At 52.0% G+C, this 24,669-nt stretch overlaps 1 protein-coding gene across 8 annotated transcripts in view; it reads left to right on the top strand.

Moving 5' to 3' along the window:
• The window catches only part of SEMA5B (semaphorin 5B), a 119,754-nt gene extending 97,859 nt beyond the window's left edge, over positions 1–21,895 (top strand). For 4 of the 8 annotated variants that reach the window (XM_010370781.2, XM_030942048.1, XM_030942066.1 and 1 more), the window contains 17 exons: positions 2,341–2,403; positions 2,784–2,882; positions 3,406–3,619; positions 4,733–5,018; positions 7,671–7,806; positions 8,995–9,202; positions 9,320–9,527; positions 15,545–15,662; positions 15,814–15,995; positions 17,452–17,595; positions 17,772–18,253; positions 18,379–18,597; positions 19,116–19,286; positions 19,389–19,538; positions 19,917–19,961; positions 20,385–20,590; positions 20,806–21,893. In XM_010370781.2, coding sequence (XP_010369083.2) covers positions 2,341–2,403; positions 2,784–2,882; positions 3,406–3,619; positions 4,733–5,018; positions 7,671–7,806; positions 8,995–9,202; positions 9,320–9,527; positions 15,545–15,662; positions 15,814–15,995; positions 17,452–17,595; positions 17,772–18,253; positions 18,379–18,597; positions 19,116–19,286; positions 19,389–19,538; positions 19,917–19,961; positions 20,385–20,590; positions 20,806–20,964 — 3,090 coding nt within the window. In that variant the 3' untranslated portion in view covers positions 20,965–21,893. Of the gene's footprint in view, positions 1–2,340; positions 2,404–2,646; positions 2,883–3,405; positions 3,620–4,732; positions 5,019–7,670; positions 7,807–8,994; positions 9,203–9,319; positions 9,528–15,544; positions 15,663–15,813; positions 15,996–17,451; positions 17,596–17,771; positions 18,254–18,378; positions 18,598–19,115; positions 19,287–19,388; positions 19,539–19,916; positions 19,962–20,384; positions 20,591–20,805 lie in introns of those variants that run through there. The other 4 variants (XM_030942075.1, XM_030942083.1, XM_030942088.1 and 1 more) reach the window with 3 other exon arrangements.
• Positions 21,896–24,669: the final 2,774 nt, after the last annotated feature.

Raw genomic sequence — 24,669 nt, 5'->3', positions numbered from 1 at the left:
CAGTGAAATCTGGGGTACTGGCTGTAAATACCAGTGTTGATTTTAATTAAAACTGTCATTATAATGGGAGGATGGGGAGATGGGAAATGTTATGTGTGCTTTGGTGTTGGGAAGAATGGTGGTGGGTAAGTGGGAAAAATCTTCACCTCCGTAACAGGAATTCAAAAGATGAAGCCTGAGATTGATACATCCTTTTTAGAAATGGATTTAAAAAAACAGAGAAACAAGTGAAGGTGGTTGTCCTTGGGAAAAGGGGTGGGGTATGGGAGGAGTGGGTCGCCAGGGTTTTAATGAATACATTTTAATACTATTTAACTTTTTAAACTCTGTGTATCATTAATTTGATAAAAATAATTTTTGAAATGAATTAAAAATAAATAAATGGTTTCAAAAAAGCCATTCTGTGCTGTTCTCTCTATAAACACATGTACTCTTTTTGGGGCATGTGGTCTAACTTTTGATTAGAGAAATCTATTCACCATGAGAGGCTGCAGGATATAGCAGAAAGAGCTTTGTTTTGGTGTCAGTTGTCTGGATTCGCATCTTGTTTCTCGTTTACTAGCTGTGTGACCTTGGGCAAATTGCTCCGGCTCTCTGGACTTTAGTTTTCTTCCCTGTAAAACAAGCAAAAGGCTACGTGTTTCACTGTTATCTGTGAGGATCAAAGAGAAAAAGTGTGTCAAGTCCCTGGCACAGTGCCTGTCCCATTGTTGAGTCCAGCGTAACTTTAACTCCTTCTATGGTACAGCCCCCCTTCAATGGGATCAAGGCTGACCTCTGCTCAGAGACTTGAGGACCCTTTGCTCATGCAGTCCTCCCAAAGCCACCCACCGTCCGGGGCTTTTGGCTTGCACTACTGCAATGTTTGTGGCTCATTGCTCTTTTCTAGCCCCAGAAGCCCCGAGATTTCTTATTTATGTCCCTCTCTTCTCTCATATCAGGCTCAGCCTGGGAGTTGATGGGTCCTGAGTATGACAGTGCTCAGTTGTTTCTGTCCAGATGAACACTGTGGCTCTGTGGCCAGACTCGGGGTCCTTTGCTCTTCTCCAAGGTCTGGGAGACACAGAAGCCTGGGCTCCAAACTCGTCACTCAGCTCCTGAATCCAGGGTGTGCAGGAGTCAGCCTCCCTCTGCCTTACAAAGCAGCCATCACCAGTGCAGGTTGGCTGTGGGCTAGAAAGCATAGAGAGGCCTGCTACTCGCTCTCCCGGCCCCCTGCCTCCCCTCCCACACTGCAGCCTCTGGAGCTCTGCAGGCAGTGACCTCATGGCTAGAAACAGCTTTGTTAGAAATTAAAAGTAGGTGGGCTCTTTTTTCCCTCCCCATTTGGATGACAGAGCTGCTTGCTCAGGGTTCCCTCTCCCAGGACAGGTAGACAGTTCATGTTTATACATGTGACCCAGAAATATATAATGAACCACACCAGGGCTGTTGACATTGCCTGGACGTGGAGGGCGTCACACCTCCCGCCAGCTGCTGTTCAGAGAGAGTAGAGGCAGAATAGATGAAGGAGAAGAAGGGATCCTGGGTTGGGGACAGCCCTCTCCTAATGCCATGGACATGTGAGAACATGGGACTGTCCTGCAGGTCCCCGCATGAAAGCTGTGTCCCCAAACACATTACCCCACGGCAGAGCATGAGTGATGCTAGCAGGGAAGCTAGAAGGAAAGTGCAGACAGTGGGGGTGGGAGGAAGGACAGCAATTAGGAAAGGGAAAGTGCTAGCCCTTAAGACTATGGGAACACACATAGCCTTTGGAATCAGAAATGCGGGTTCCAGTCCCTGCTCTACACGAGGTTCTGTGTGACTTGCTTAGGTCACACAGAACCTTGGTTTTCCCCATCTGTTAAGAAAAAAGCCCAGAGTTGTCATTAGAAAATTAAATCTCCTACATTCAGGGTTTGCCAAATCTTTTCTCCCTTCCTGCCTGCCACTCAGTTGAGGGCCATCTGGCACAGAATAGGCGCATTTCCCACTCAGGGCCTGGGGTGGGATTGAAGGTCCTTTGGCCACTTCCAGCCCCCTGGCTGACTCCGAGGGCAGAGCTGCATAGGGATGATGAAAGATTCAGAAGCTCTTTCTCCAGGCCTCCTCTGACCCAAGCAGGCAGTGTGGGTGTTGGACTGAGGGTGCCCACCCGTGAAAGGCCTCTGGGTAAGGAGACTGGGCAGCCCTCCCAGACCCATGTGGATATAGTGAGAGGAGCCCTCACCCTGCAGACCATCCCTCCTTCACAGCTTCCTGTCAGCTCCCGACACCGGCTGCTGCCTGCTCTGGTGGTGAGTGGCAGTGAATGACACAGCCATGTGATGTCTGTGTGTTCCTGTGTTCCTCCCCCAGGCCACAGAGTGGGCCTCCAGTGAGGACACGCGCCGCTCCTGCCAAAGCAAAGGGAAGACTGAGGTACGTAGTCTCAGCGGTCCGGGGGTCCCACCTGGAGCTGGAAGGAGGCCTGTGGTTGTGGGGATGGAGCGGCACTGTGTGGATATGAGGTCCCCTGCTGGAGAGACCTGGCCAGGATGAGCTGGGGCTCCTTGGGCAGGTGGGGATACAGCTCTGTGGCCAGTTGGTCCTGAGCATCTGAGTGAGCAGTGAGGCGGAGAGATGACCTTGGTGGGAGGGGACGTTCACAGATGTGACTGGGACATCGGGACAGGTAGATCTGGGGTCAAGGGAAGTGTTTTAGAAGACTTGTTGGCATTCATGACGCAGTGGTGTGAGGGTGAGATACCCAGCATCACACCTGGAGAGTATGCTGTCTGCTCCTTTCCTTCCTGCCTCAGGAGGAGTGTCAGAACTACGTGCGAGTCCTGATCGTCACCGGCCGGAAGGTGTTCATGTGTGGGACCAATGCCTTTTCCCCCGTGTGCACCAGCAGACAGGTGGGCAGCTCAGGGTGGAGCAGACTGAAGGGGGCACCATGCCGGGGGCTCTCCTGCCCAGGCACATAGCCTTGAAGGCAGGTTGCCAAATTTTGCAAACAAACAAACAGACACCCCAAACAGAAACATAAAAGGACACCCAGTTAGATTTGGAGTTCAGATAAACAATAAATGATATTTTAGCATAAATGTGCCCCGTGAAGTGTTTGGGATAGACTTATACTGAAAATTTATTCCCTGTTCATCTGAAATTCAAATTGAACTGGGCCTTCTGTATGTTATTGGTCAGCCTTACCTTGAAGGGTCCTGACTGGGGCTGGAGGCAGATGGAGCTACTGGGAGGACCTCTCCCTCCCTGAGGGCTGCTCCCTCAGAGGAACGGTGAGCTGGGCAGTGAGATGACGCTGGAGGAGGGGAGAGGCCCAGAGAGACCGGGGCCCAGGAGGAAACAAAACTCGGATGGAAAGAACAGGCAGCCCCAGGGCCTCAGGGAAAAGTGTCCCCTTCTCCCCATTGTTCCCAGGTGGGGAACGTCAGCAGGACAATTGAGAAGATCAATGGTGTGGCCCGCTGCCCCTACGACCCACGCCACAACTCCACAGCTGTCATCTCCTCCCAGGGGGAGCTCTATGCGGCCACGGTCATCGACTTCTCAGGTCGGGACCCTGCCATCTACCGCAGCCTGGGCAGTGGGCCACCACTTCGCACTGCCCAGTATAACTCCAAGTGGCTCAATGGTAAGGAGGCCCCAGTGCCAGGGGCGGGGACTCCCCTGGTTCTGATCCCACCAGCCCACCCTGAGCCCCCCATTCATCCTCCTTCCTGCCAACCTCTGCAAGCGCTCCCACTCGCCTTATCAAGGAAGAGGTCCAGAGTAGGGCAGAGTAGACCAGAGCATACTGGAGATGAGCCCCAGATGAAATCACAGATGATGTCCCGAGTCCGCAGAACAGAGAGAGGGTGGGCTATTAGGAGAGAGGGAGATAATTAGGAATTGTTTAGGAAAACAAATTATGGATAAGAAGAAATTATGGGGCCAGGTATAGTGGCTCATGCCTGTAATCCCAATACTTTGGGAGGCTGAGGCAGGAACATCTCTTGAGGCCAGGAGTTGGAGACCAGCCTGGGCAACATAGCAAGACTCTGTCTCTAAAAATAAAAATAAAAAATAAATCAGCCAGGCATGGTGATGCATGCCTGTATTCCTACCTACTCAGGAGACTGAGGTGATAGGATGCCCTGAGCCTAGGAGTTTTGAGACTGCAGTGAGCTATGATCACATCCCTGAACTCCAGCCTGGGCGAAAGAGTGAGAGCCAGCCTCTTAAAAAGGAAAGAAAGAGAGAGAGGTTATGGAAAGGGCCATATGAGTTTCCTAACCCTTGGGGCTGAACCCCTGCTTCCTCAGTAACTATTAGGTTGGCGCAAAAGTAATAGCGGTTTTTGCCATTAAAAGTAAGGGCGAAAATTGCAATTACTTTTGAACAAACCTAAATACTGTGTGTCCTTGAGCAAGTACTTAACCTCTCTGTGCCACAATGTTGTATCTATAATATGGGATAATCATAGGATTTACCTCATCTGTTGATCGACTGGATTAATCCGCATAAAGTACTTAGGATAGTGTCTGGCACCCAGTGAGAGGTGTGCGGTAACACATGTTTAATATTATAGCTTCACTTGGGATTGAAAGTGGGAAGAGAGTTAGTTAGGGTCCCCAGGTCACCAAGCTTGCAGGGAGAGGGGTGTCAGGTGCCCATCTGGGAAAACTGAAGTGGTTGAGTCCTCTTGACTCTGCCCTCTTCTTCCCTGCTGGCCTGCCTGCCCCTTCTTCCTCTTCTGCCCACCCAGAGCCAAACTTCGTGGCAGCCTATGATATTGGGCTGTTTGCATACTTCTTCCTGCGGGAGAACGCAGTGGAGCATGACTGTGGACGCACCGTGTACTCTCGCGTGGCCCGCGTGTGCAAGAATGATGTGGGGGGCCGATTCCTGCTGGAGGACACGTGGACCACATTCATGAAGGCCCGGCTCAACTGCTCCCGCCCGGGCGAGGTCCCCTTCTACTATAACGAGCTGCAGAGTGCCTTCCACTTGCCGGAGCAGGACCTCATCTACGGAGTTTTCACAACCAATGTGTGAGTCCTGTCCTCTGCCAGCCCCTTTCCTGTGATGTCAGGAGCTGGCCTGGCCTCATGGCCTGGTGGGCTTCATCTATAAAATGGGGACTTCCGTGACTCCTGCCGGGGGTCATTTGAGGATTTTGTGACTTACTGCTTCTGGAGCGGTAAGCACGTGTTCTGGGTTGCTGGGAAGCAAAAGCCTAAGCCAGAGATGAATAAAGCAAATGGATCCGGCTTAGGCTGCATGAAGGAGGAACATGCTGGTGATGAAGGTGGAAAAGCCTGCCTTGGATGAGGGGATGTAGCCATGTGGGGGAGGGGAGCAGGCAGCAATAGCCTCAGGGAGGCTCAACGGGGATTCCCTAAGGTCCCTTCCAACCTTAGGACTATAGGATTCTGCTCAATCTAACCAGCAGTCTTCTGTTAACCCTGCCATCACCTCCCATCTAGACTGTGCTGGAAAACCAGGCTGGGAATGACAGCCCTTTTTGTTTTCTAGGTGTGAGGAGGAGTAACCCTCACAGATCATGACACCTCCTTCTGTGTAAGAGGCTAACCCAATCAGGTGACTCTCCCATAGACCAAGCTTGTCCAGCCCATGGCTTTTGGGCTGCATGTGGCCCTGGACAGCTTTGAATGAGGCCCAGCACAAATTTGTAAACTTTCTGAAAACATTACGAGACTTTTTTTTTTTTTTTTTGGCATTTTTTTTTTCTTTTTCTTTTTTTTTTTTTCTGAGACGGAGTCTCACTCTGTCACCCAGGCTGGAGCGCAGTGGTTCGATCTCGGCTCACTGCAAACTCTGCCTCCTGGGTTCAAGCAATTCTCCTGCCTCTCAGCCTCCCGAGTAGCCAGGACTACAGGTGTGTGGCACCACGCCTGGCTAATTTTTTGTACTTTTAGTAGAGATGGGGTTTCACTGTGTTAGCCAGGATGGTCTCCATCTCCTGACCTTGTGATCCGCCCACCTTGGCCTCCCAAAGTGCTGGGATTACAGGCATGAGCCACCACACCCAGCTGGCAATTTTTTTTTTTTTTTTGGCTCATCAGCAATGGTTAGTGTTTAGTGTATTTTATGTGTGGTCCAAGACTATTCTTCTACCAGTGTGGTCCAGGAAAGCCAAAAGATTGGACACTCTGATATAGACAATGACGGATGGGCACCGAGACCAAGGAAGTCACTGGCTGCACAATGTTCTTTGTAGGAATACCAGAAACCTATGAGTCATGGAGTGGTGTTTGCTCACTTTGGGCCCCAGATAGCAGGCACTGGATGAGGGCCAGGCTAGCCATAGGAAGGACAGTGTGAGGGGGTCGACAGAGATGAGAGTCAGGAGTAGGTAGAGAGGCATCGAAACTGACGCCATCAGTGTGAATTCTAAATAGTGTATTTATTGCATGCCTTCTCCATGCAGGTGCTTGTCCTGGTAGGAGTGGGGCATCAGGGAGCAAAAGCAGACATGGTTCTGCCTTTAAAAGCTTCAACAGGGTGATGGATATTAACAACAAATTTTAATCATGATAAATGCTACAAAGGGAAAAGGCAGTGTGTGGAAAAGCCCCTAACAGTATAGAGGAGTGATGATCAGGGAAGGTTTCCTGTAGGAAGTGACATCTATAAGATGAATAGGAATAAGCTAAGGGAGAGGAGCATTCCAGCCTGAGGTAACATGTGCAGAGGTTTGAGGTGGGAAGAAATATTTCAGGAGCTGAGCAGTGATCAGTGTGGCAAGACATTTAAGGGTGAGGAGAAGAAAGACAGGAGAGGAGAGTGAAGGGGTAGGGCAGGGAGGGTATGTCCCAGAGGACATTGCAGACTGCTTTAATCTTTATTCTAAGAGCAAGGAGAAATTATTGACAGGTTTGAAGCAGGCCAGCAACCAGCTCAGAGGTGCGTTTTGAAACGCTCACCACTCTGGCTGCCGTGTGGAGAATGGATTAGGAGACTAGACAGGCTGCGGGCAGACCACCAGGAAGACAGTGCAGCATTCAGGGGCCTAGAGGGGGAGCTGAAACCAGGCAGAGGTGGAGAGAAATGGACACATTTGGGAGAAGAACTAAATGTGAAGAATAGAACTGGAGGCATTTGGTATGGTGGTTTCCTCTCTGTGAGCTATTTATATAAGATTCATAGAAACATGCTTCTGTGACTAAAAGGGTCTCCTGGGTCATCTGAACTCAGGGTGTGGCAGGCTATGGCATAAATCAGTGGCTTGGTAACCAGCTTTTGTAAATAACTAAATCAGAATAGAATGGAATAAAATATCAGAGTCTTAACATATTTAGTAAGGGTAAGTTCATACACTTCTTTATGGATGTGTACATATTATACTGAGTTGTAGGGTAAAATATATCTCTTACCATGGGCCATGGACTACAGTGTTTGAAAGTCACTGTATTTCAGCCTCCTGCTGAATAAGAGAGGGAGGGAGGCAGTAGCACAGAAGGATTCACCAGTGCTTCTTGTCAGTGGGTCGTTCCCAGGGGGTTTCCAGAGTGTGAGGACCACATCACCTCCCTTTGAGATCCCCCCGGTGGTACACCAGACTCATCAGAGATGCTTACAGAGCGTTGGGAATTGGACATGACAGCTGGCTGTGGGGTATATGAATGACGAGGGTGCCAGGTCTTAGGGAGGGCCTTGTCCCACCACTTCTTGCCTTTCAGAAACAGCATTGCGGCTTCTGCTGTCTGCGCCTTCAACCTCAGTGCTATCTCCCAGGCTTTCAATGGCCCATTTCGCTACCAGGAGAACCCCAGGGCTGCCTGGCTCCCCATCACCAACCCCATCCCCAATTTCCAGGTACAGAATCTCCTCCTATTTCCCTGCCTTCCCCCCAGATTACCAGCCACAAGCTGATTCCCAACTGCTTAGCACAGACAGACATCAGATCTGTTCCTGCCAGTCCATGCCCATCTCTGGGATCCACAATGGTTCCCTGAGGGTATTAGCCTGTACTACTATGAGGGAGAAAGGGAGAGTGGGTGAGGGGCAGTGCGAGGAAGTATGCTCGGAGCCATCTCTAAATGTGAGTCCATACCTCCAGGGAGGCAGGGAAGTGGGACCTCAGCTCTCCACAGTGTAGAGGACCAGGAAAGCACTACACAAGCTGTCTGGCTGGAATTTGGGGGTGTTAGCCAGAGCTTTCTCACAGTGTGTTCAATATGGCTACTAATTCCTGGAAGTGGTCAGTGCTAGAAGTGGTCAGGGAGTGGTTAGGGCCCAGCCGTGGGTAATGTTAGCATCCCCCATCCTGTGATAGAGAAGGGGAAAGAATGAGGGGGCAGAGGACGCTGCTGATGGTTGACTTTCATGTTCGCCCAGCTTCCCACCCAGGGCATGGGATGGAGCAGGGAAAGACCTCAAGCTTTGCAGTCCTACCATCCTGATCCCGATCTAGCCTATCTCTTTGTGACCTTGGACAAAAAAGTCATCCAACCTCCTTCAGTCTCTTTTTCCTTATCTGGAACTAGGGATAATACCGTAAGACATAACACCTCACAGATAATGCCCGAAGGTTCATATGCCTGGAATGTAGGAGACGCTCAGTAAAAAGTGGTTGGCTTCCAGCTTTGGTTTAGAAATCATAAGGGCTTTGAGCTGGCAAGGACACAGGAGAGGGACAGCAGGGCTTGGCCCAAGGTAGGAGGGGGCACCTGCAGCAACAGCATAAAAATCACCAGACACTCGTCCACACTCAAATTATCCGTTTTTAGATAGTCCAGTCCTCTTTGCTCTCCTCCCTCCTCTTCCCCAAACCTGGCAGGATCCTCCTTCCCCTTCTCCCCAGCCTCCTGTTCTTAGTTCCCAAAGAAGAGGCATCCCACCCTAGAAAGGGTGCAGGACGCCCAGCAGGGATGCTGGGGGTGGGGGATGCTGGAGAATCAGCGTCCGCTGCTGCGGCCACCTGGGTTGCCAGTAGGAGGGAGCCGGTGGGGGATGGCTGCAGCCCCGGTGGCCGGGCGCGTGTGACCTGGCTCCCCGCGGCAGTGTGGCACCCTGCCTGAGACCGGTCCCAACGAGAACCTGACGGAGCGCAGCCTGCAGGACGCGCAACGCCTCTTCCTGATGAGCGAGGCCGTGCAGCCGGTGACACCCGAGCCCTGTGTCACCCAGGACAGCGTGCGCTTCTCACACCTCGTGGTGGACCTGGTGCAGGCTAAAGACACGCTCTACCATGTACTCTACATTGGCACCGGTGAGCCGGCCCGGCCCAACCTGGACTGCGGGTCGGGGGTGGGTTGAGGGTTGGGGCAGGGCTGCAAGCTTCCGGGGCCTTCAAGGCCACCTTGGTCTGGCTCTCCCTCTCCCCCAGAGTCGGGCACCATCCTGAAGGCGTTGTCCACGGCAAGCCGCAGCGTCCGCGGCTGCTACCTGGAGGAGCTGCACGTGCTGCCCCCTGGACGCCGCGAGCCTCTGCGCAGCCTGCGCATCCTGCACAGCGCCCGCGCGCTCTTCGTGGGCCTGAGCGACGGCGTCCTGCGGGTCCCACTGGAGAGGTGCGCCGCCTACCGCAGCCAGGGGTAAGCCGGGACGGGGGCGACTCCCGAGGCCCCCACTGCGGAGGCGGGGCGTAAGAGGCGGGGCTTTGGACCCGGGAGACCTGGGGTCGGTCCCTGCAGTCTCCACTAGTGTGCCTTAGGACGAGTCACTCCACCTCTCTGAACCTTGGTTCTCTCCTCGTAAAACATCTTGCAGGGTTTTTGTGAGGGTTAATTGAGATAATCTCCTGCAGGTACTGACCTGGAGGAAGTGTGTGCTTAGGGAATTTTGGTGGGTGGCTGTTTTTATCTCTGTTGTCAAACACATAGCTAGGGTCAGTCAACCATCTCTAGCCCACTTGATTCATTCTCAGTCCCTTCAGTACAGAGAGGTCTTTATGTTTGAAGCCACAGCGCTTACTGCCCGGATATGGGGGCAGATGGAGATGGTGCTATGAGTCAGCCCCACGTTTTTGCTCCTCTTCCTTCCTTCCTTAGAAGAGGTAAAAAGGGCTGCTGTAGGCGTGGCAGGGGTGAGGCGCCACGTGGAGGAGTTGCCCTGGCTTCGCACTGCTTCTGAACTTGGTTCTTCATACCATCGCTTCAAGTGGACTCACAGATTTGACAACTGTGGCATCAGTGTTTAAGGGGGAAATCAAAGCCTATTCCAAAGCCAAATGGAAATGTAGCCCAGACTCCTACCACCCGAGGCTCTCCCAGGCTGCATCGCCTCATTTTCATGATACTCAGAAGCTGGCATCACCACAGCCATGCAAGCTTCTGTGGCCTTTGCAACTGAGAGTCCTGGCTATGCCATCTGTCCTCAAGATTCGGAAGACAAATGGTATCCATGATACAGGGCTGTTCTTCAGCTCCAGTGGGGTGTGCTAGGAGCTGGGCAGAGGCCCGTGGGGCCAGGAGGAGCTGTGGGTTTTGGTGATGCAGCCAAGGAATGGGGGGTCTCAGGGCAGACACTCCAGCTCCCTTCAGCCCCAACACAGGGCTCCATCAACAAGACACCACACACTTACTAAGCCCTACCATATTCTGGGCACTTTGTAAGACTGTTGGTGTGAGAGAAGGCAAGAGAAATAGTCCCCAAACACTGGCTTCCCTCAGATCTCCAGATATCTGGATGGGAAGAGAACCTCGGCCTGTATCAGACATGTGGGGAGACATGGTCGGGTATGGCGGGAAGGACTCCAGTGGTGGAACCAGATACACCTGGGGCTCCATCTCAGCTCCATCATCTACTAACTATATGATCTTGAACAACTGAATCTTTTTGAGCTTCGGCTCTCTCATCAGGAAAACGGGGAGACATTTGATGGAACAAATGATGTTTAATGCAGGCAGAGTTGTAAGGATTGGGACTGGTACTCATGAAGTGCCCAGTCCAGTGAATCACAGGTGGTAACTGGTATCTTTATTACTTTTTCATCTCCCCAAATGCATTTAGGAGCCCTCCAGCCTCCTAGGCCCTCTGGAGTCTTGCTGAATATAGACAGGACAACTTGGCAATGAATCACAGGTTTTCACATATGGCTTGTTCTCCGAGAGGTTGTAAATCCTTAAAGGCAAACCCAGTGGCCCAGTATTTTTTATACTCCACCAGCGAGTCCCACCCAGCCCAAGGTACAACGTGGCCTTCCATACATGACTGATCCTTCAGTTGACTGATTGTTTGGCTTGAGAGGAGTTTGGTGCAGGAGAAACATGGGAATGGCACTGGAAACTAGATTGAGGCCAACTGAGAAGGCCAAGGGAGGATTTTGACTTGAATCCTGTGGCTGTGAGCACTGGAGTGGTCCTAGAGCAGTGGAGTGCAGTCACAGGCTGTGTGAAAAGATCAACCAGACAGTGGTGAACAGCATTGTCATGTAGCAAGTGGATGCCAGGTGGGCTAGTATGACTCTAAGCCAGATCTGAAGGAACGGGGCCTGTAGTGGATGGGAGGAAGGAAAGGCGCTGGGATGCTCAACTCCAGTGGGGTGTGCTAGGGAGGCCTGTGCTTACATTCTGCAGAGAGGGGCTGGGGAGGTTGCATAGTGTGCCTGTTGCACTCCTGCCCTGGAGCAAGGCAGAAAGAGATCAGTTTGGAGTTTGGTGCTTTCATCCTGTTTGGTTTCCTGACTTTGGGATAGAAGCCCTTGATGTGTATAGTGAAAACCCTGCTAAAAAACTATAGGTGAATCCAAAAAGTATGAAATGCAAGGTCACATTATCAGAAGATTAGTAAAATGGCTACAGCAAGTACACACAGTCACCAAGCTGTGCACTCCAGGAGTCTGGGAGCCAATTGCCACAGTATATTAGAATTTGTACTGTTGTGGGATGTGTTGTCACAAGATTTTACTGTGTCCTAGGATAGACATTTCATGCTTTTTCCCTCATGCCTTCCAAAACTGGCAGGAAGATGAGGGTGGGTAAGCAGAGGCCTCTTCAGGCTCTCTCCTCTGTCCAGGATCCAGGGGCTTATCTCCAACTGCCTCTTTTCACTCAGGAGAATCTCAGCCCCATGGGGCACCACGAAGACCTGGCCTGGCCAGAGAGAGACCAGTGTTCCCATGAGGAGGAGGCTGGGGAATAAACTGCTGACTGGCTCTGCAAAGCGGGTGTTTTATGCATGAACCACCCCTTTCCTCCTTCCAGCATGCCTTTCACCCTGCCTTTGAGAGGGATCCTCTACCCCCAACTCACTCACAGATCTCCCCTGGCTGCCCCATGAGCGCAGGGAAGGCCCACTCTCAGCTATTTTTTGCTCACAAGCTCCAGAGATACCTTTTCCACCCTGGACAGCTCCCACTGTGAAACAGTGCAGGAATTCACCTGCCTGCAACTTCCACCATCCATCTGTCCCGCGAGCCCACGGAATGAACCTGTTCCTTTTTGTAATGGCTGCTTGAGACACTGCAGTAAAAAAAGGAAAAAAAAAAAAAGAAAGACATGGTGATATATTATTGGTCTGATGGCTCCTTTATGAAAAGAACTCTAAACTGCCACCCATTTCTACAGTCAGAGACACACTCTAAGTCTCTTATCCTTGGAGCTTTCATTTTTCCTAAGAGCGTTCCCTGCTCTGTAAGCTTTGAAGTGGCCTTTGGCCAAAAGCAGCAAATGTGGTTCCACTTGAGCCGAGGAGGCAGTTATCCCTTTTATTCACAAGAAGAGAGCTCGGGCACTGCCCCCAAGAAGTCTCAAGCGTCCCCTCAGGCTGCCAGGGAAGGTGCAGGGCAAGCGTGTCCATGGAGAATCTGGTATCCTCTTCTCTGGGACTTAATTGAGGGCAGGGGAAGCTGAAGGGGTGAGAGGGCTTGGAGAAAGGAGGCTGGAGCCAGCATCTACTCCATGTTTTTCTTCTTTCCTATTCTGCCATGGTTTGGAAAGACAAGACACTTCATCTCTTGGCTTGGGAATCTTGACAAAAGTGGCCCCTGGCATAGCAGTTCTTGACCATGGGTACTCTGCAGAGTTACCTGGGGCGGGGGAGTATTTAGAAGATTCCAGTGCCTGGGCCTATTCCAGTCCAAAAAGCCAAACTACAGGTGGGTGGGCTTTTTGTTTTGTTTGCTTACACTTTTTAAAGGGTGCCCAGGATATCCTAATTTGCAGTCAAGACTGGGAACTCCTGCTGTACAACTGGTTAGGCTCTAGATGGAAGAAGGAGCAAGAGGCAAATTGCGTTTCTCCAGAATCTTCTGCATTTGTCTTATATAGGCTGATTCAGGTTTTCTGCTCTTACCCATTTTCTCTGCTGGCAGACATTAGTTTTTTTGATGGATAGAATATTGTTTATTATTATTGTCACTAGCTATGGCTAATTCTTTTTTCCAGTTTATTTGTGTCACTTTTAAATTCCACATCCCCTGCCTCTAGAGATTGATACCCCTTTTTGAGGGCTGAAGGAAATAAATTCAGGAGTGGGCTTTACTGAGTTCTCATTGGTTGAATTTGCTAGCAGTCCTCTTGATCCCAATGTCAGCCAGCAAGCAGAGTCTCAAAACCACGGTTGCTGGGACTACTTGTGTACATGTGTTGCATGCAGTCCAATGATGTCCAGTTTGATGGACTCTGCTGATAAAACACCCTCAAATCAAACTATTGATCTCAGATGAAAATATGACCACATTTATCTTGTATAATTTACCAAAATTGTCCTTGAGTGAATAAACTGGAAACAGATTCCTGAGCAACAGTTGGGTATTCTGGATTCCTGGGTGGGCCAGAGAGTACTCACCGGACTCCCATGATTGCCTCGCTTATATGAGGCCATGGGTTGGCCCCGAGCAGCGGATAGTACTGTCTTCTTTGCCCTCCTTTGGTGACAAGGAGAAGCCCCCCCTTCTTTGTATAATTAACCTCGTTTTTCTCTGGGGCCTGACAGGATCTACTGAACTCACTGAAAGTTAAGAATTCACCTGACAGGTGACTCTCCCTGAAGCTTCAAGAGATAAGAAAAATTCTACCCCTGAGGAGCCAAAAGCGCAACTCTTAGCTCTTTTCTTGTTTGTTTGTTTTTGGTATATCTCTTTAACCCTAGGCATCTTTGTTCCCTTTGTCCAATGGGATGATCCCTCTGCAAACTCACAGAATGGTGTGAAACTCCCCACCAGGCTCCATCTTCTTTGTAGTCCAGTACCTCCTTCTCCAAAGCCTCTTCTGTTTTCCAGTCTCCAATTTCTGAGTCCCTGCTTAGTGCTCTCTCCAGACCCTCTTCAGCAGACTGGCTCAGAATGGGGTGGAAGCTGGGGACAGGAGCCAGAGGGATTGAGGTATCCTCTAGGATTGGCAGTGGGCTGAGTGTTGGAGGGACCCTCCTTTTGGCACCAGGATTGGATACTCTCTGTACTTAGCAATGGATAGCAAAGCCTGATTCCATAATTGCCATAGACTTTTTCTCCCCTTTGGAGTCCTACTAGTGGAGGTTAGATTTTTCTGTTAAAAAATGACACGAAGACATCAAAAGGAGAAAAGGAAGAAAGGAGCTCTGGACTATGAGAAGTGGAGGCATTTGGGGCATGCAACAGTGTGTGAACCAGTATCATTCTGGGGCCACTGTAGAGAGACCAGCCCTCGGGGTTGAGGAACTGAGAACTAGGATGTGACCTCCTACAGCTTGAGCTCATTCTCACGATGCTAAAGCACTGGACTCTGATTCCTCCCACTAAGCAGCACAAGCATGTGGGTGCTCCAGGTGACCATGGACAGTATCCAGGTGTCTGCTGATCCTGTGCTGTGTTTTGAGGGATGGGCTCATATTCAGTGTGTGAAATCAGACACAACCTCCCATGGGAAGCAGAAGTATGAGGGGAAAAGCGTGGTCAAAAGCTTAGGTCTGGACCCAGCTCCACCACCTCTGATCTGTGTGATCTCAGGAAAATACTTAACCCTTTGCCTTTGTACAATGAAAAGGCTGTGTAGGGGATCCCAGTGGTTCTCAGCCTGACTCCCATTAGAATCACCCAGGGAGCTTTTAAACACGACTTCGCCCCCAGAGAGTGTTGATTGGGGTGGGCTCGGGTATTGGTATGTTTTGAAAACTCCTCAGGTGATTCTAATGTGCAGCCAGGGTTGAGAATGGCTGGATTAAACCATCTGTAAGGCTTTTTCCATCTATAATGTTTTATGACTCTATGATCATAGCATGTGTCAGGGAGGCACTTCCTCTTTGGGTTCCTGTTAACCACATCTGCCCCTGTGGCTGTGGGTGAGGAGTATGGGGCACCCATATTTGGGGAAAGCAGTGCTGTCTCTTTTAAATGTGCAGTCTCTGGAGGATGAGGGTTTTAGTCCTGGGTCAGGTCACTGGGTTTCCCCCAGATAACATGGGGATATTAACAGTACCTACTTCATTGGGGTGCTGAATTTAAATTAATTCATGCTTATAAAGTGCTTAAAATGATGCCTTACACACAGTAAAGCAGTGTGAACTTCATTATTATCATGGAAGACAAATGGATGGAAAGTGGTGCCCAGAGGGGAGTGTTCAGGTGTGTTCCTGAGATACAGGTGAGGCTGGGAAGCCAGTGGGCTTGAGTTCCAGGACGTCTGTCTGGCAGGGCATGCCTGGGGGCCCGGGACCCGTACTGTGGCTGGGACGGGAAGCAGCAACGTTGCAGCACGCTCGAGGACAGCTCCAACATGAGCCTCTGGACCCAGAACATCACCGCCTGTCCTGTGAGAATCCCTTTGTGTCTTCCCATCTCAGACCCCTCCTTCAATTCAGGCTATGACTCCCCACCAATATTCCCCCAATCCCCTGAGATCTTGTGACTTCCCTGCCCTTGCCTTGGGTAATAGGGTTACTGTCCCCCATGCGTGTCTGCAGGTGCGGAATGTGACACGGGATGGGGGCTTTGGCCCTTGGTCACCATGGCAACCATGTGAGCACTTAGATGGGGACAACTCAGGCTCTTGCTTGTGTCGAGTTCGATCCTGCGACTCCCCTCGACCCCGCTGTGGGGGCCTTGACTGCCTGGGGCCAGCCATCCACATCGCCAACTGCTCTAGGTATGTGAGGACAGGACTTGCATGGTATCTGCCTTGGACCAGGGTGGGGAGAACTAGGGAAATGGGGCCCCCTCACTCAGGTGTTTGCACTAAGGGACAGAAACCACTTCAGGGCTGTGTTGGGGACTGGAGAGGTGGCTAATATCTGAGGCAGGAAACCTGAGCCCTGAGGGAGTTTCCACGCTAATGAGAGATAAGTTTCTATCTCTTGGTGGCTCTTGATGCAAAGAGGAATGCTGGGCAGACATGGAGGTCACTCCCAGAAAAAGGTGAGCCTCAGTAAGTCTCATCCCAAACATGAGGGACAGCATGGGATGGTGGCAAGTCAAGCAAACCTGGTGCCAATCCCGGATTGCCACTGTCTGGAGGTGTGGCCGTGGCCTAGCCACCTAACCACTCTGAGTTTCTCTCAGTGAGGGTAATAGTACCCACCCAAGAGTTGTTGAGAGAGTTAAATGAGATGAGGTATATACAGAGCTTTCACAGTGCCTGGTACCTGGCGACTCCATAAAATAACTGAGGCATAATTTTAGGCACTTTTTTTTTTTTTTTTTGAGACAGCATCTCACTCTGTTGACCTGGCTGGAGTGAAGTGCTGTGATCATGGCTCACTAATTTCCTGCCTCAACCTCCTGCTTAGCTGAGACTACAGGTGCCCACACCACACCCAGCTAATTTTTAAAAAATTTTTGTAGAAACAGGAGTCTCGCTATATTGTCTAGGTTGGTCTCGAACTCCTGGCTTCAAGTGTTCCTCCCACCTCAGCCTCCCAAAGCTCTGGGATTATAGGTATGAGCCACCACACCCAGCCTTGGACACTCTTAAAACAACTATTTCATACACATCATTAATGTAGCCAGCCCTCACAGCAACCTCATGGGGGTAGGAATACAATCATTATCCTTACTTTAAAATTAAGAGTACTATGAGGCACAGAAAGTTCTGGTAACTTGCCCAGGTTTTCACAGCCAGCAAGTGGTAGAGCCCAGATTTGAAAACTGGAGTCAGAGTAGGCATGAGTGCGCAGTGTCTGAGGCTGGAGCAAAGCATATGCAGTGTAGTACAGGGGACAGAGTGTGGGTTTCAGTGCAAGGATTGTGACCAGCCAGGAAGGCTGAAAGGGAGTCTGCAGATTGGAAAGGGGACTAAGACCTTCTTCTCTAAAGTCTGCCCTTTTGTCCTCTGTGAGTAGGGGCCATGTCCTATCTCTACGTCCTTAGTCCTGAGCACAGCCTAATATATAGAAGAAGGCTCTCAATACATGTCTGAAGGAGGAATAAATGAATGGATGGATAAGCGAGTCTGCCTGAGATGACCTGTTTAGGAGAAGATATTTCTATGTCACTGTCCAGCTCTTTCTGACAGCAATAGAAAATACATTGGCCCAGAGATAGACTAGATCTAAGAAGCTAGGGCTCAGAGGGGCATCTGTCTCTGTCCCCTCCCACCCTGCCAGGAATGGGGCGTGGACCCCGTGGTCATCGTGGGCGCTGTGCAGCACGTCCTGTGGCATCGGCTTCCAGGTCCGCCAGCGAAGTTGCAGCAACCCTGCTCCACGCCACGGGGGCCGCATCTGCGTGGGCAAGAGCCGGGAGGAGCGGTGAGGGAGAACACGCTTGCTCTGAGGTCCCAGACTTTCCCGGCCCCCCAGAAAGCGGCCTGGATTCACCTCGTGATTCCGGGGACTCTCGTCCTTTCCGGTCTTGCATTCCCAGGGATCTCTTGTCAGGGAAGGGGGTCCCCCTCCTTGGACTGACGCCTCTCCCCCGACCCCAGGTTCTGTAACGAGAACACGCCTTGCCCGGTGCCCATCTTCTGGGCTTCCTGGGGCTCCTGGAGCAAGTGCAGCAGCAACTGTGGAGGCGGCGTGCAGTCGCGGCGTCGGGCCTGCGAGAACGGCAACTCCTGCCTGGGCTGCGGCGTGGTGAGGGTCGGGGCCGTGGGCCAGGGGCGCGGCGAGGGAGACTGGGGCCGAGGGGAGGGCGGGCCCGGAGGCCGCGGGGCTCTAAAATCACCTCTTCGCCACCCGCAGGAGTTCAAGACGTGCAACCCCGAGGGCTGCCCCGAAGTGCGGCGCAATACGCCGTGGACGCCGTGGCTGCCCGTGAACGTAACGCAGGGCGGGGCGCGGCAGGAACAGCGGTTCCGCTTCACTTGCCGCGCGCCCCTGGCCGACCCGCATGGCCTGCAGTTCGGCAGGAGAAGGACCGAGACGAGGACCTGCCCCGCGAACGGCTCCGGAGCCTGCGACACCGACGGTATCCCCCCAGCGCCCCACTCCTTCCTCCCTCCCAGCCCCGGCGCGGTGAGGTGGTGGGCGGGAGGCCCAGGCCGGGGTCGGGGTGGCCGGGCGCCCAGTCGCTGAGGCTTAGCCCCTCCGCAGCCCTGGTGGAGGACCTCCTGCGCAGCGGGAGCATCTCCCCGCACACGATGAGCGGGGGCTGGGCCGCCTGGGGCCCGTGGTCGTCCTGCTCCCGGGACTGCGAGCTAGGCTTCCGCGTCCGTAAGAGAACATGCACTAACCCGGAGCCCCGCAATGGGGGCCTGCCCTGCGTGGGCGATGCTGCCGAGTACCAGGACTGCAACCCCCAGGCTTGCCCAGGTAACGCTGCACGGAAGGAATCCTTGGCCCAGGGAAACCCTGTTATCCTGGAGGTCCCCCTCCCCCGCCCCAGGCCTACCCAGGAGCCCCCATGCCTAGGTGACTCCTTCTCCCTGACAACTCTGTGCTAGGGACCCCCAGAGCAAATTTCTGCCCCGGCCATAGATGCAATGGCTACTCCGGTGGGGTAGGGCCTCAACTTATCCTCCCTGTTCCTTTTTTTTTTTTTTTTTTTTTTTTTTTTCACTTTTCTTAATGAGTTAGACAGGTAAGAAGTTTGATTGGAGGTGGAGTCGGTCTGTCTCCCTCAGGGTGTCTCTGCTGCTTCCGGCGTTTCCCTCACCTGCCTCATGGGGTGGGGGCACTCCCTAACAGTGGATTGTTGGGTGGCGGGTGGATCAGGTGGATGTTGAGGTTACTGTGGCTCAGGGCAGAGCGGCCTGGCCTGGTATGGGGTGGAAGACCGTCTTGGGCCCTGCCTGCCCCTACAGCGCCTCACACACCCTGTCCACTTGCAGTTCGGGGTGCGTGGTCCTGCTGGACCTCATGGTCTCCATGCTCAGCTTCCTGTGGTGGTGGTCACTATCAACGCACACGTTCCTGCACCAGCCCTGCACCCTCCCCAGGTGAGGACATCTGTCTCGGGCTGCACACGGAGGAGGCACTATGTGCCACACAGGCCTGCCCAGGTACGAGGCACATCCCGCCAGGGCTGGGAAATGCCATGGAGCCCTCTGATCCCCACCAGGGAGTCCCTGGGCAGTTAACCTTATCCTACCCACAACCCCCAGAAGGCTGGTCGCCCTGGTCTGAGTGGAGTACGTGCACTGAGGACGGAGCCCAGAGCCGAAGCCGGCACTGTGAGGAGCTCCTCCCAGGGCCCAGCGCCTGTGCTGGAAACAGCAGCCAGAGCCGCCCCTGCCCCTACAGCGAGATTCCTGGTGGGTCCCCCTGCCAGCACCAGCACAGCAACCCTTCCCAGCCTGCACTCCCAACTTCCTTCTCCTTCTGAAGCTTGTGTCCTGGTGGGGAGTGGGGGGCACAGGATGAAACATATAGGTGGGAAGGAGATGTGGAAAGAGAACTCCCATATTTGCCTCCATGCATACATTTGGCGTTTGGGCCCTCCTCATCCAGTGGATGGGCTAGCCCTTCTCAGAGGTGGGGTCTGGGGAGAGAGGGAGGGGAATGAAGGCTCCACGCCCAGTGGTACAGCTGGGCGTTGACCTAGGGATCCTCCCAGGGTTATGCCTACCCTGCAGGGTCCCCCACTCCTCTCGTCTCTGCCCCTGACACCCTGTCCACTGGTCTTCCTGCAGTCATCCTGCCAGCTTCCAGCATGGAGGATGCCACCGACTGTGCAGGTAAAAGAAACCGGCCCTACCTCATGCTGTGGTCCTCCCAGCCCTCCAGCACCCCACTCCAAAGTCTGGACTCTTTCCACATTCTGCTCCAGACAGCCAAGCTTTGTTGGGGTCCCCACTGCTTTGAGATGGTGTGTAGGGTGGTCTGGGCAGTTCCCTCCATGCCCCCCCAGCTAGGAGGCCATGATCGGTCTGTATCCTGTCATCTGACTCTAGACCCTCTGGTTGCCACCTCTGACTTGAGCCACAGGGTGCCTTGTGAAAGAGGTCTCCAGTGACAGCCTCCCCAACCTCCCCGTTTCCTTTGGCTGTAGCCTCAGAGCCCTTTCCAGGATGCCTCAGAGCCTCGCTCCCAGGGAGGAAGGCAGGAGTCTATCCTCTTCACAGTGGCCCTTATCTTACTACCTGCCTCTCTTCCCCCAGGGTTCAATCTCATCCACCTGGTAGCCACGGGCGTCTCCTGCTTCTTGGGCTCTGGGCTCCTGACCCTGGCAGTGTACCTGTCTTGCCAGCACTGCCAGCGTCAGTCCCAGGAGTCCACACTGGTCCATCCTGCCACCCCCAACCACTTGCACTACAAGGGTGGAGGCACGCCGAAGAATGAAAAGTACACACCCATGGAGTTCAAGGTGGGAGCCTTCCTGTAGAAGAAGAGGGCAGGGTGAAGAGTGCAGGGGTTCTGGCCCTCAGCTGGGTGGAACTGGGCAGTGGTGGTGTGAACAGAGCACTGGATCCGCAGTCTGAGTGTGCTTTCTCGACTGGCTTCTGGACTCCTTGCCCTGACTTGTTCCCTTCCCCTGTATGTTCCCTCACCCCTTTCTCTGGTTCCTTCTTCTTCCCACAGACCCTGAACAAGAATAACTTGATCCCTGATGACAGAGCCAACTTCTACCCATTGCAGCAGACCAATGTGTACACGACTACCTACTACCCAAGCCCCCTGAACAAACATAGCTTCCGGCCCGAGGCCTCACCTGGACAACGGTGCTTCCCCAACAGCTGATACCGCCGTCCTGGGGACTTGGGCTCCTTGCCTTCCTAAGGCACAGAGCAGGTGGAGATGGGACAGTGGAGCCAGTTTGGTTTTCTCTCTCTGCACTAGGCCAAGAACTTGCTGCCTTGCCTGTGGGTGGTCCCATCTGGCTTCAGAGAGCTCTAGCTGGCATTGACCATGGGGGAGAGGGCTGGCTTCAGGCTGGCATATGGCTGCAGGTCCAGTTCAGCCCAGGTCTCTCATGGTTATCTTGCAACCCACTGTCACGCTGACTCTACGCTGCGATGCCTGGGCTGTGGACGTACTGGGCATTTGAGGAATTGAAGAATGGAGATGGCAAGAGGGCAGGCTCTTAGGTTTGGGTTGGAAACAACTTCCTGTGGCCCCCACAAGCTGAGTCTGGCCTTCTCCAGCTGACCCCAAAAACGGCCTGTGCTACATCCTGATGATCTCTGAAAGTAATCAATCAAGTGGCTCCAGTAGCTCTGGATTTTCTGCCAGGGCTGGGCCATTGTGGTGCTGCCCCAGTGTGACACGGGACCAAGGTCAGAGCAGGTTGTCCACCTCTGCCTGGAAGTCTATACTCTACCCAGGGCATCCCTGGTCAGAGGCAGTGAGTACTGGGAGCTGGAGGCTGGCCTATGCTTAGAAGTCCTTTAATCTGGGCTGGTACAGGCCTCAGCCTTGCCCTCAATGCACGAAAGGTGGCCCAGGAGAGAGGCTCAATGCCATAGGAGGCAGAAGTCTGGTCTCTGTGCCTTTATGGAGACTGTTTTCCAGTTGCTGCTCGACAAAGTTGTTGGCTGAGACCTGCTTGGGAGTCTCTTCTGGCCCTTCATCTGTTCAGGAACACACATACACACACACAATCACAATTTGCTACAGCAACAAAAAAGACATTGGGCTGTGGCATTATTAATTAAAGATGATATCCAGTCTCCAAATGTCTCTGTGCATCTGTGCGTGGGCTCCTCTTGCATGGGCTAGGCAATCTGAGCAATGCACCAGGGTGGCAGATGGTCTCTCAAGGTGGAGGAAATGCCCCAAGTAGCCTTATGTTTAATAGATGATATCTTTCCATTTGTGGAGTAGAAATATACATACAGTGTACACATACATTGCCCTACACCCTTTTTGGAAAAGATGTTGGGGATAAGCAAATTCACAAGTGGGGTCATAAGGTACACCAAAGGCAACGAAACAGGAGAGAGTTCTGCCTGCTCCTTTAACATCTCTTCCAGGCAATAGCTCCAGGGTGTGAGTCCAGAGGGAGAGTGTTGATGAGAATTATTTTGTGAGATATTTATGCTGCTGAGTTTAATAAAATCAAAATTGAGAAACAGGCAAATCTGTGAGGTGGGAGAAGCCTAATATAGTTTTTGCTGTATTAAATAAAGATAACCTCAAAGCCTCAGCCCACCAAATCAATGCTGCCATTTTGGATGAGACTGATGGACATGTTAAATTTAGAGAGCAATTTCCTGACTTAATTGGCTGGATCAATTCTCCTAGGATTCCCAGCAGAATCTAATTGTAGGTCAGGCTGTAAAATCTGCCATCCTAGTGGTAGAGGAGGCAGAGGCTCTTGGGGAGTGAGAGAAGAGTGCTTGAAGCTTAAAGGTTCTTGGAAGGAGGAGGAAAGAACATTCCTGAAATCTTTCCTGTTTACCCGGGACAACTGGAATGGCAGTGTCATCAGCATGGTGGAGCCCCATCCGAGAGCTCAGGAAGCACGTGAGTACTTGCAGTTTTGAGATTCCTGATTGGTTCCTCCTAGCCCCATGTGTCCTGAGCTCATGGGGGCCTGCAGGGCATTTTATTTATTTATTTATTCTTATATATTTATTTTTGAGACAGATTCGTGCTTTGTCCCCCCAATTGGAGCACAGTGGTGTGATCTCGGCTTACTGTAACCTCTGCCTCCCAGGCTGAAGCGATCCTCCTACCTCAGCCTCCTGAGTAGCTGGGACTACAGGCATGTGCCACCATGCTTGACTTTTTTTTTTTTTTTTTGAGAGATGAGGTTTCACCATGTTGCCCGGGGTGGTCTCGAACTCCTGGACTCAAGCAGTCTGTCCTCCTTGGCCTCCCAAAGTGTTGGGATTATAGGCGTGGGTCACCACACCCAGCCAGCAGGGCATTTTAGGTCCTGGGGTTTCAGAGCCCCTTGGACCTGAGGGTCATTGAAGTTTAAAGAGTGTTCCAGGGCCCAGGGTGCCTGCTTCAGAAGGGTTCCTCAGGGTGTGTTCAAGTGGAGGGATTAGGCAGGTCTGTAGGAGGCGGTCATGGAGACTTCCCAGGCAATGCCTACCCACTGTTGACTGCAGTGGTATCAGCAGAATGCAAATCCTTGAGTGCCAGGTCAAAACACACACACACAAACATGCACACACACACTGAATTCTCTTTACAAAAATGTGGCTTTGGAGGCATGACTGTTCAGAATGCATGAAGAATCCACATTGCTCGCAGATGAGCTGACAAAGTTGGTAAGGGCTATTAAGTAAACAGCCCTGGCCCAGAGATGAGGAACCCCGGGATGTGCTCCCTGACAAGGAGGGTGTGGAGATCTCCGACATGTCAGGGAGCTGAGGTGTGAAGGGCAAGGGGTTCTTGTCCCAGCTGGCTCAGCAGGAGTAAGGAAGATTCAGGAGTGGGTGCTCCAGGCTTTTTTACACCCTTTTGTGTATAAACGACTTTTTGAGTATATGTCAATTTTCTTATTAAAGTCATATGTGTCCACTGCAGAAAATTTAGAGGATACAGAAAACCAAAAAGATAAACATAGTTATACTAAAAACCAAGGCAGAGACTTAGGGGTTTTAAATGGTGGTATAAAGACATTTATCCCTCTTTCTCTCAGAATCACCACCAAAACAGAATGAAAAACAAAAGTTCTGTCACGATTTTCAGTAAATCCAGGAAGTATGTGTAACCCCAAATCATGATCCATGAAGACAGAAAGCAGATGGAGGAACCAGGCATCCGGTAGAGTGGATGTGGGCCAAACTTAAGCATCCAAGTGATTTCAGAAAGAACCAGATACTGGAGAAACCAGGAAGGAGAAAGGTGGGGTTAAGGTGGGGACTGAAGAGAGAGGGATTGGTTGTATATCTGTGTGTAAGCTTCAGCTAGACTTTCAAATTGTCTTCACTCTCCACCCTTACAGTCTGTCACCACTCCTCTGTCTCCACAGGGGGCAATAAGTATGTTCCCTTAAGACACTGAACCAGAGAAACCTTGGACTTGGGGACACCAGGCCCAGAGGTGGGTGTGTGGTAAGGGGTTGTCTGGACGGACTCGTTGTTAGTGGGATTCAGCCATTGCCTTTCCTAAGCTAACTCCAAGACTCTGACAGCCAGGCTTTTCCTCCCCATCCTCTTCTTCTTCCTCCTTCCCAGGCAAAAGACTAGAAGATGACCCTTTGAAGAAATGAACTAACCCTACAAATTCTGAAATAAGCCAGCTGGTCATCATGCTATATAGTCCTACAGCAAAGTATACTCGTTTACAAACAGTACCTTGTACACAGAGCTTGCAGTTAATTTTTAGTGCATACACACTGCTTGCAGATGAGCTGGCATAGTAAGCAAAGGCTGTTTGGTAACCAGCCCTGGCCCCAGAGGTGAGGAATCTCAGAATGTGCTCTCTCACAAGGAGGGTGGTACAAATGGGCACATAAGGACCACAGACACCAGAGGAAAAGGTCCAACA

The sequence above is a fragment of the Rhinopithecus roxellana genome, chromosome 1, assembly GCF_007565055.1.
Source record: "Rhinopithecus roxellana isolate Shanxi Qingling chromosome 1, ASM756505v1, whole genome shotgun sequence".
NCBI classification, from domain to species: Eukaryota; Metazoa; Chordata; class Mammalia; order Primates; family Cercopithecidae; genus Rhinopithecus; species Rhinopithecus roxellana.
Note: the sequence above shows the minus strand (reverse complement) of the source record. Positions and strands in the feature narration are given on the sequence as shown.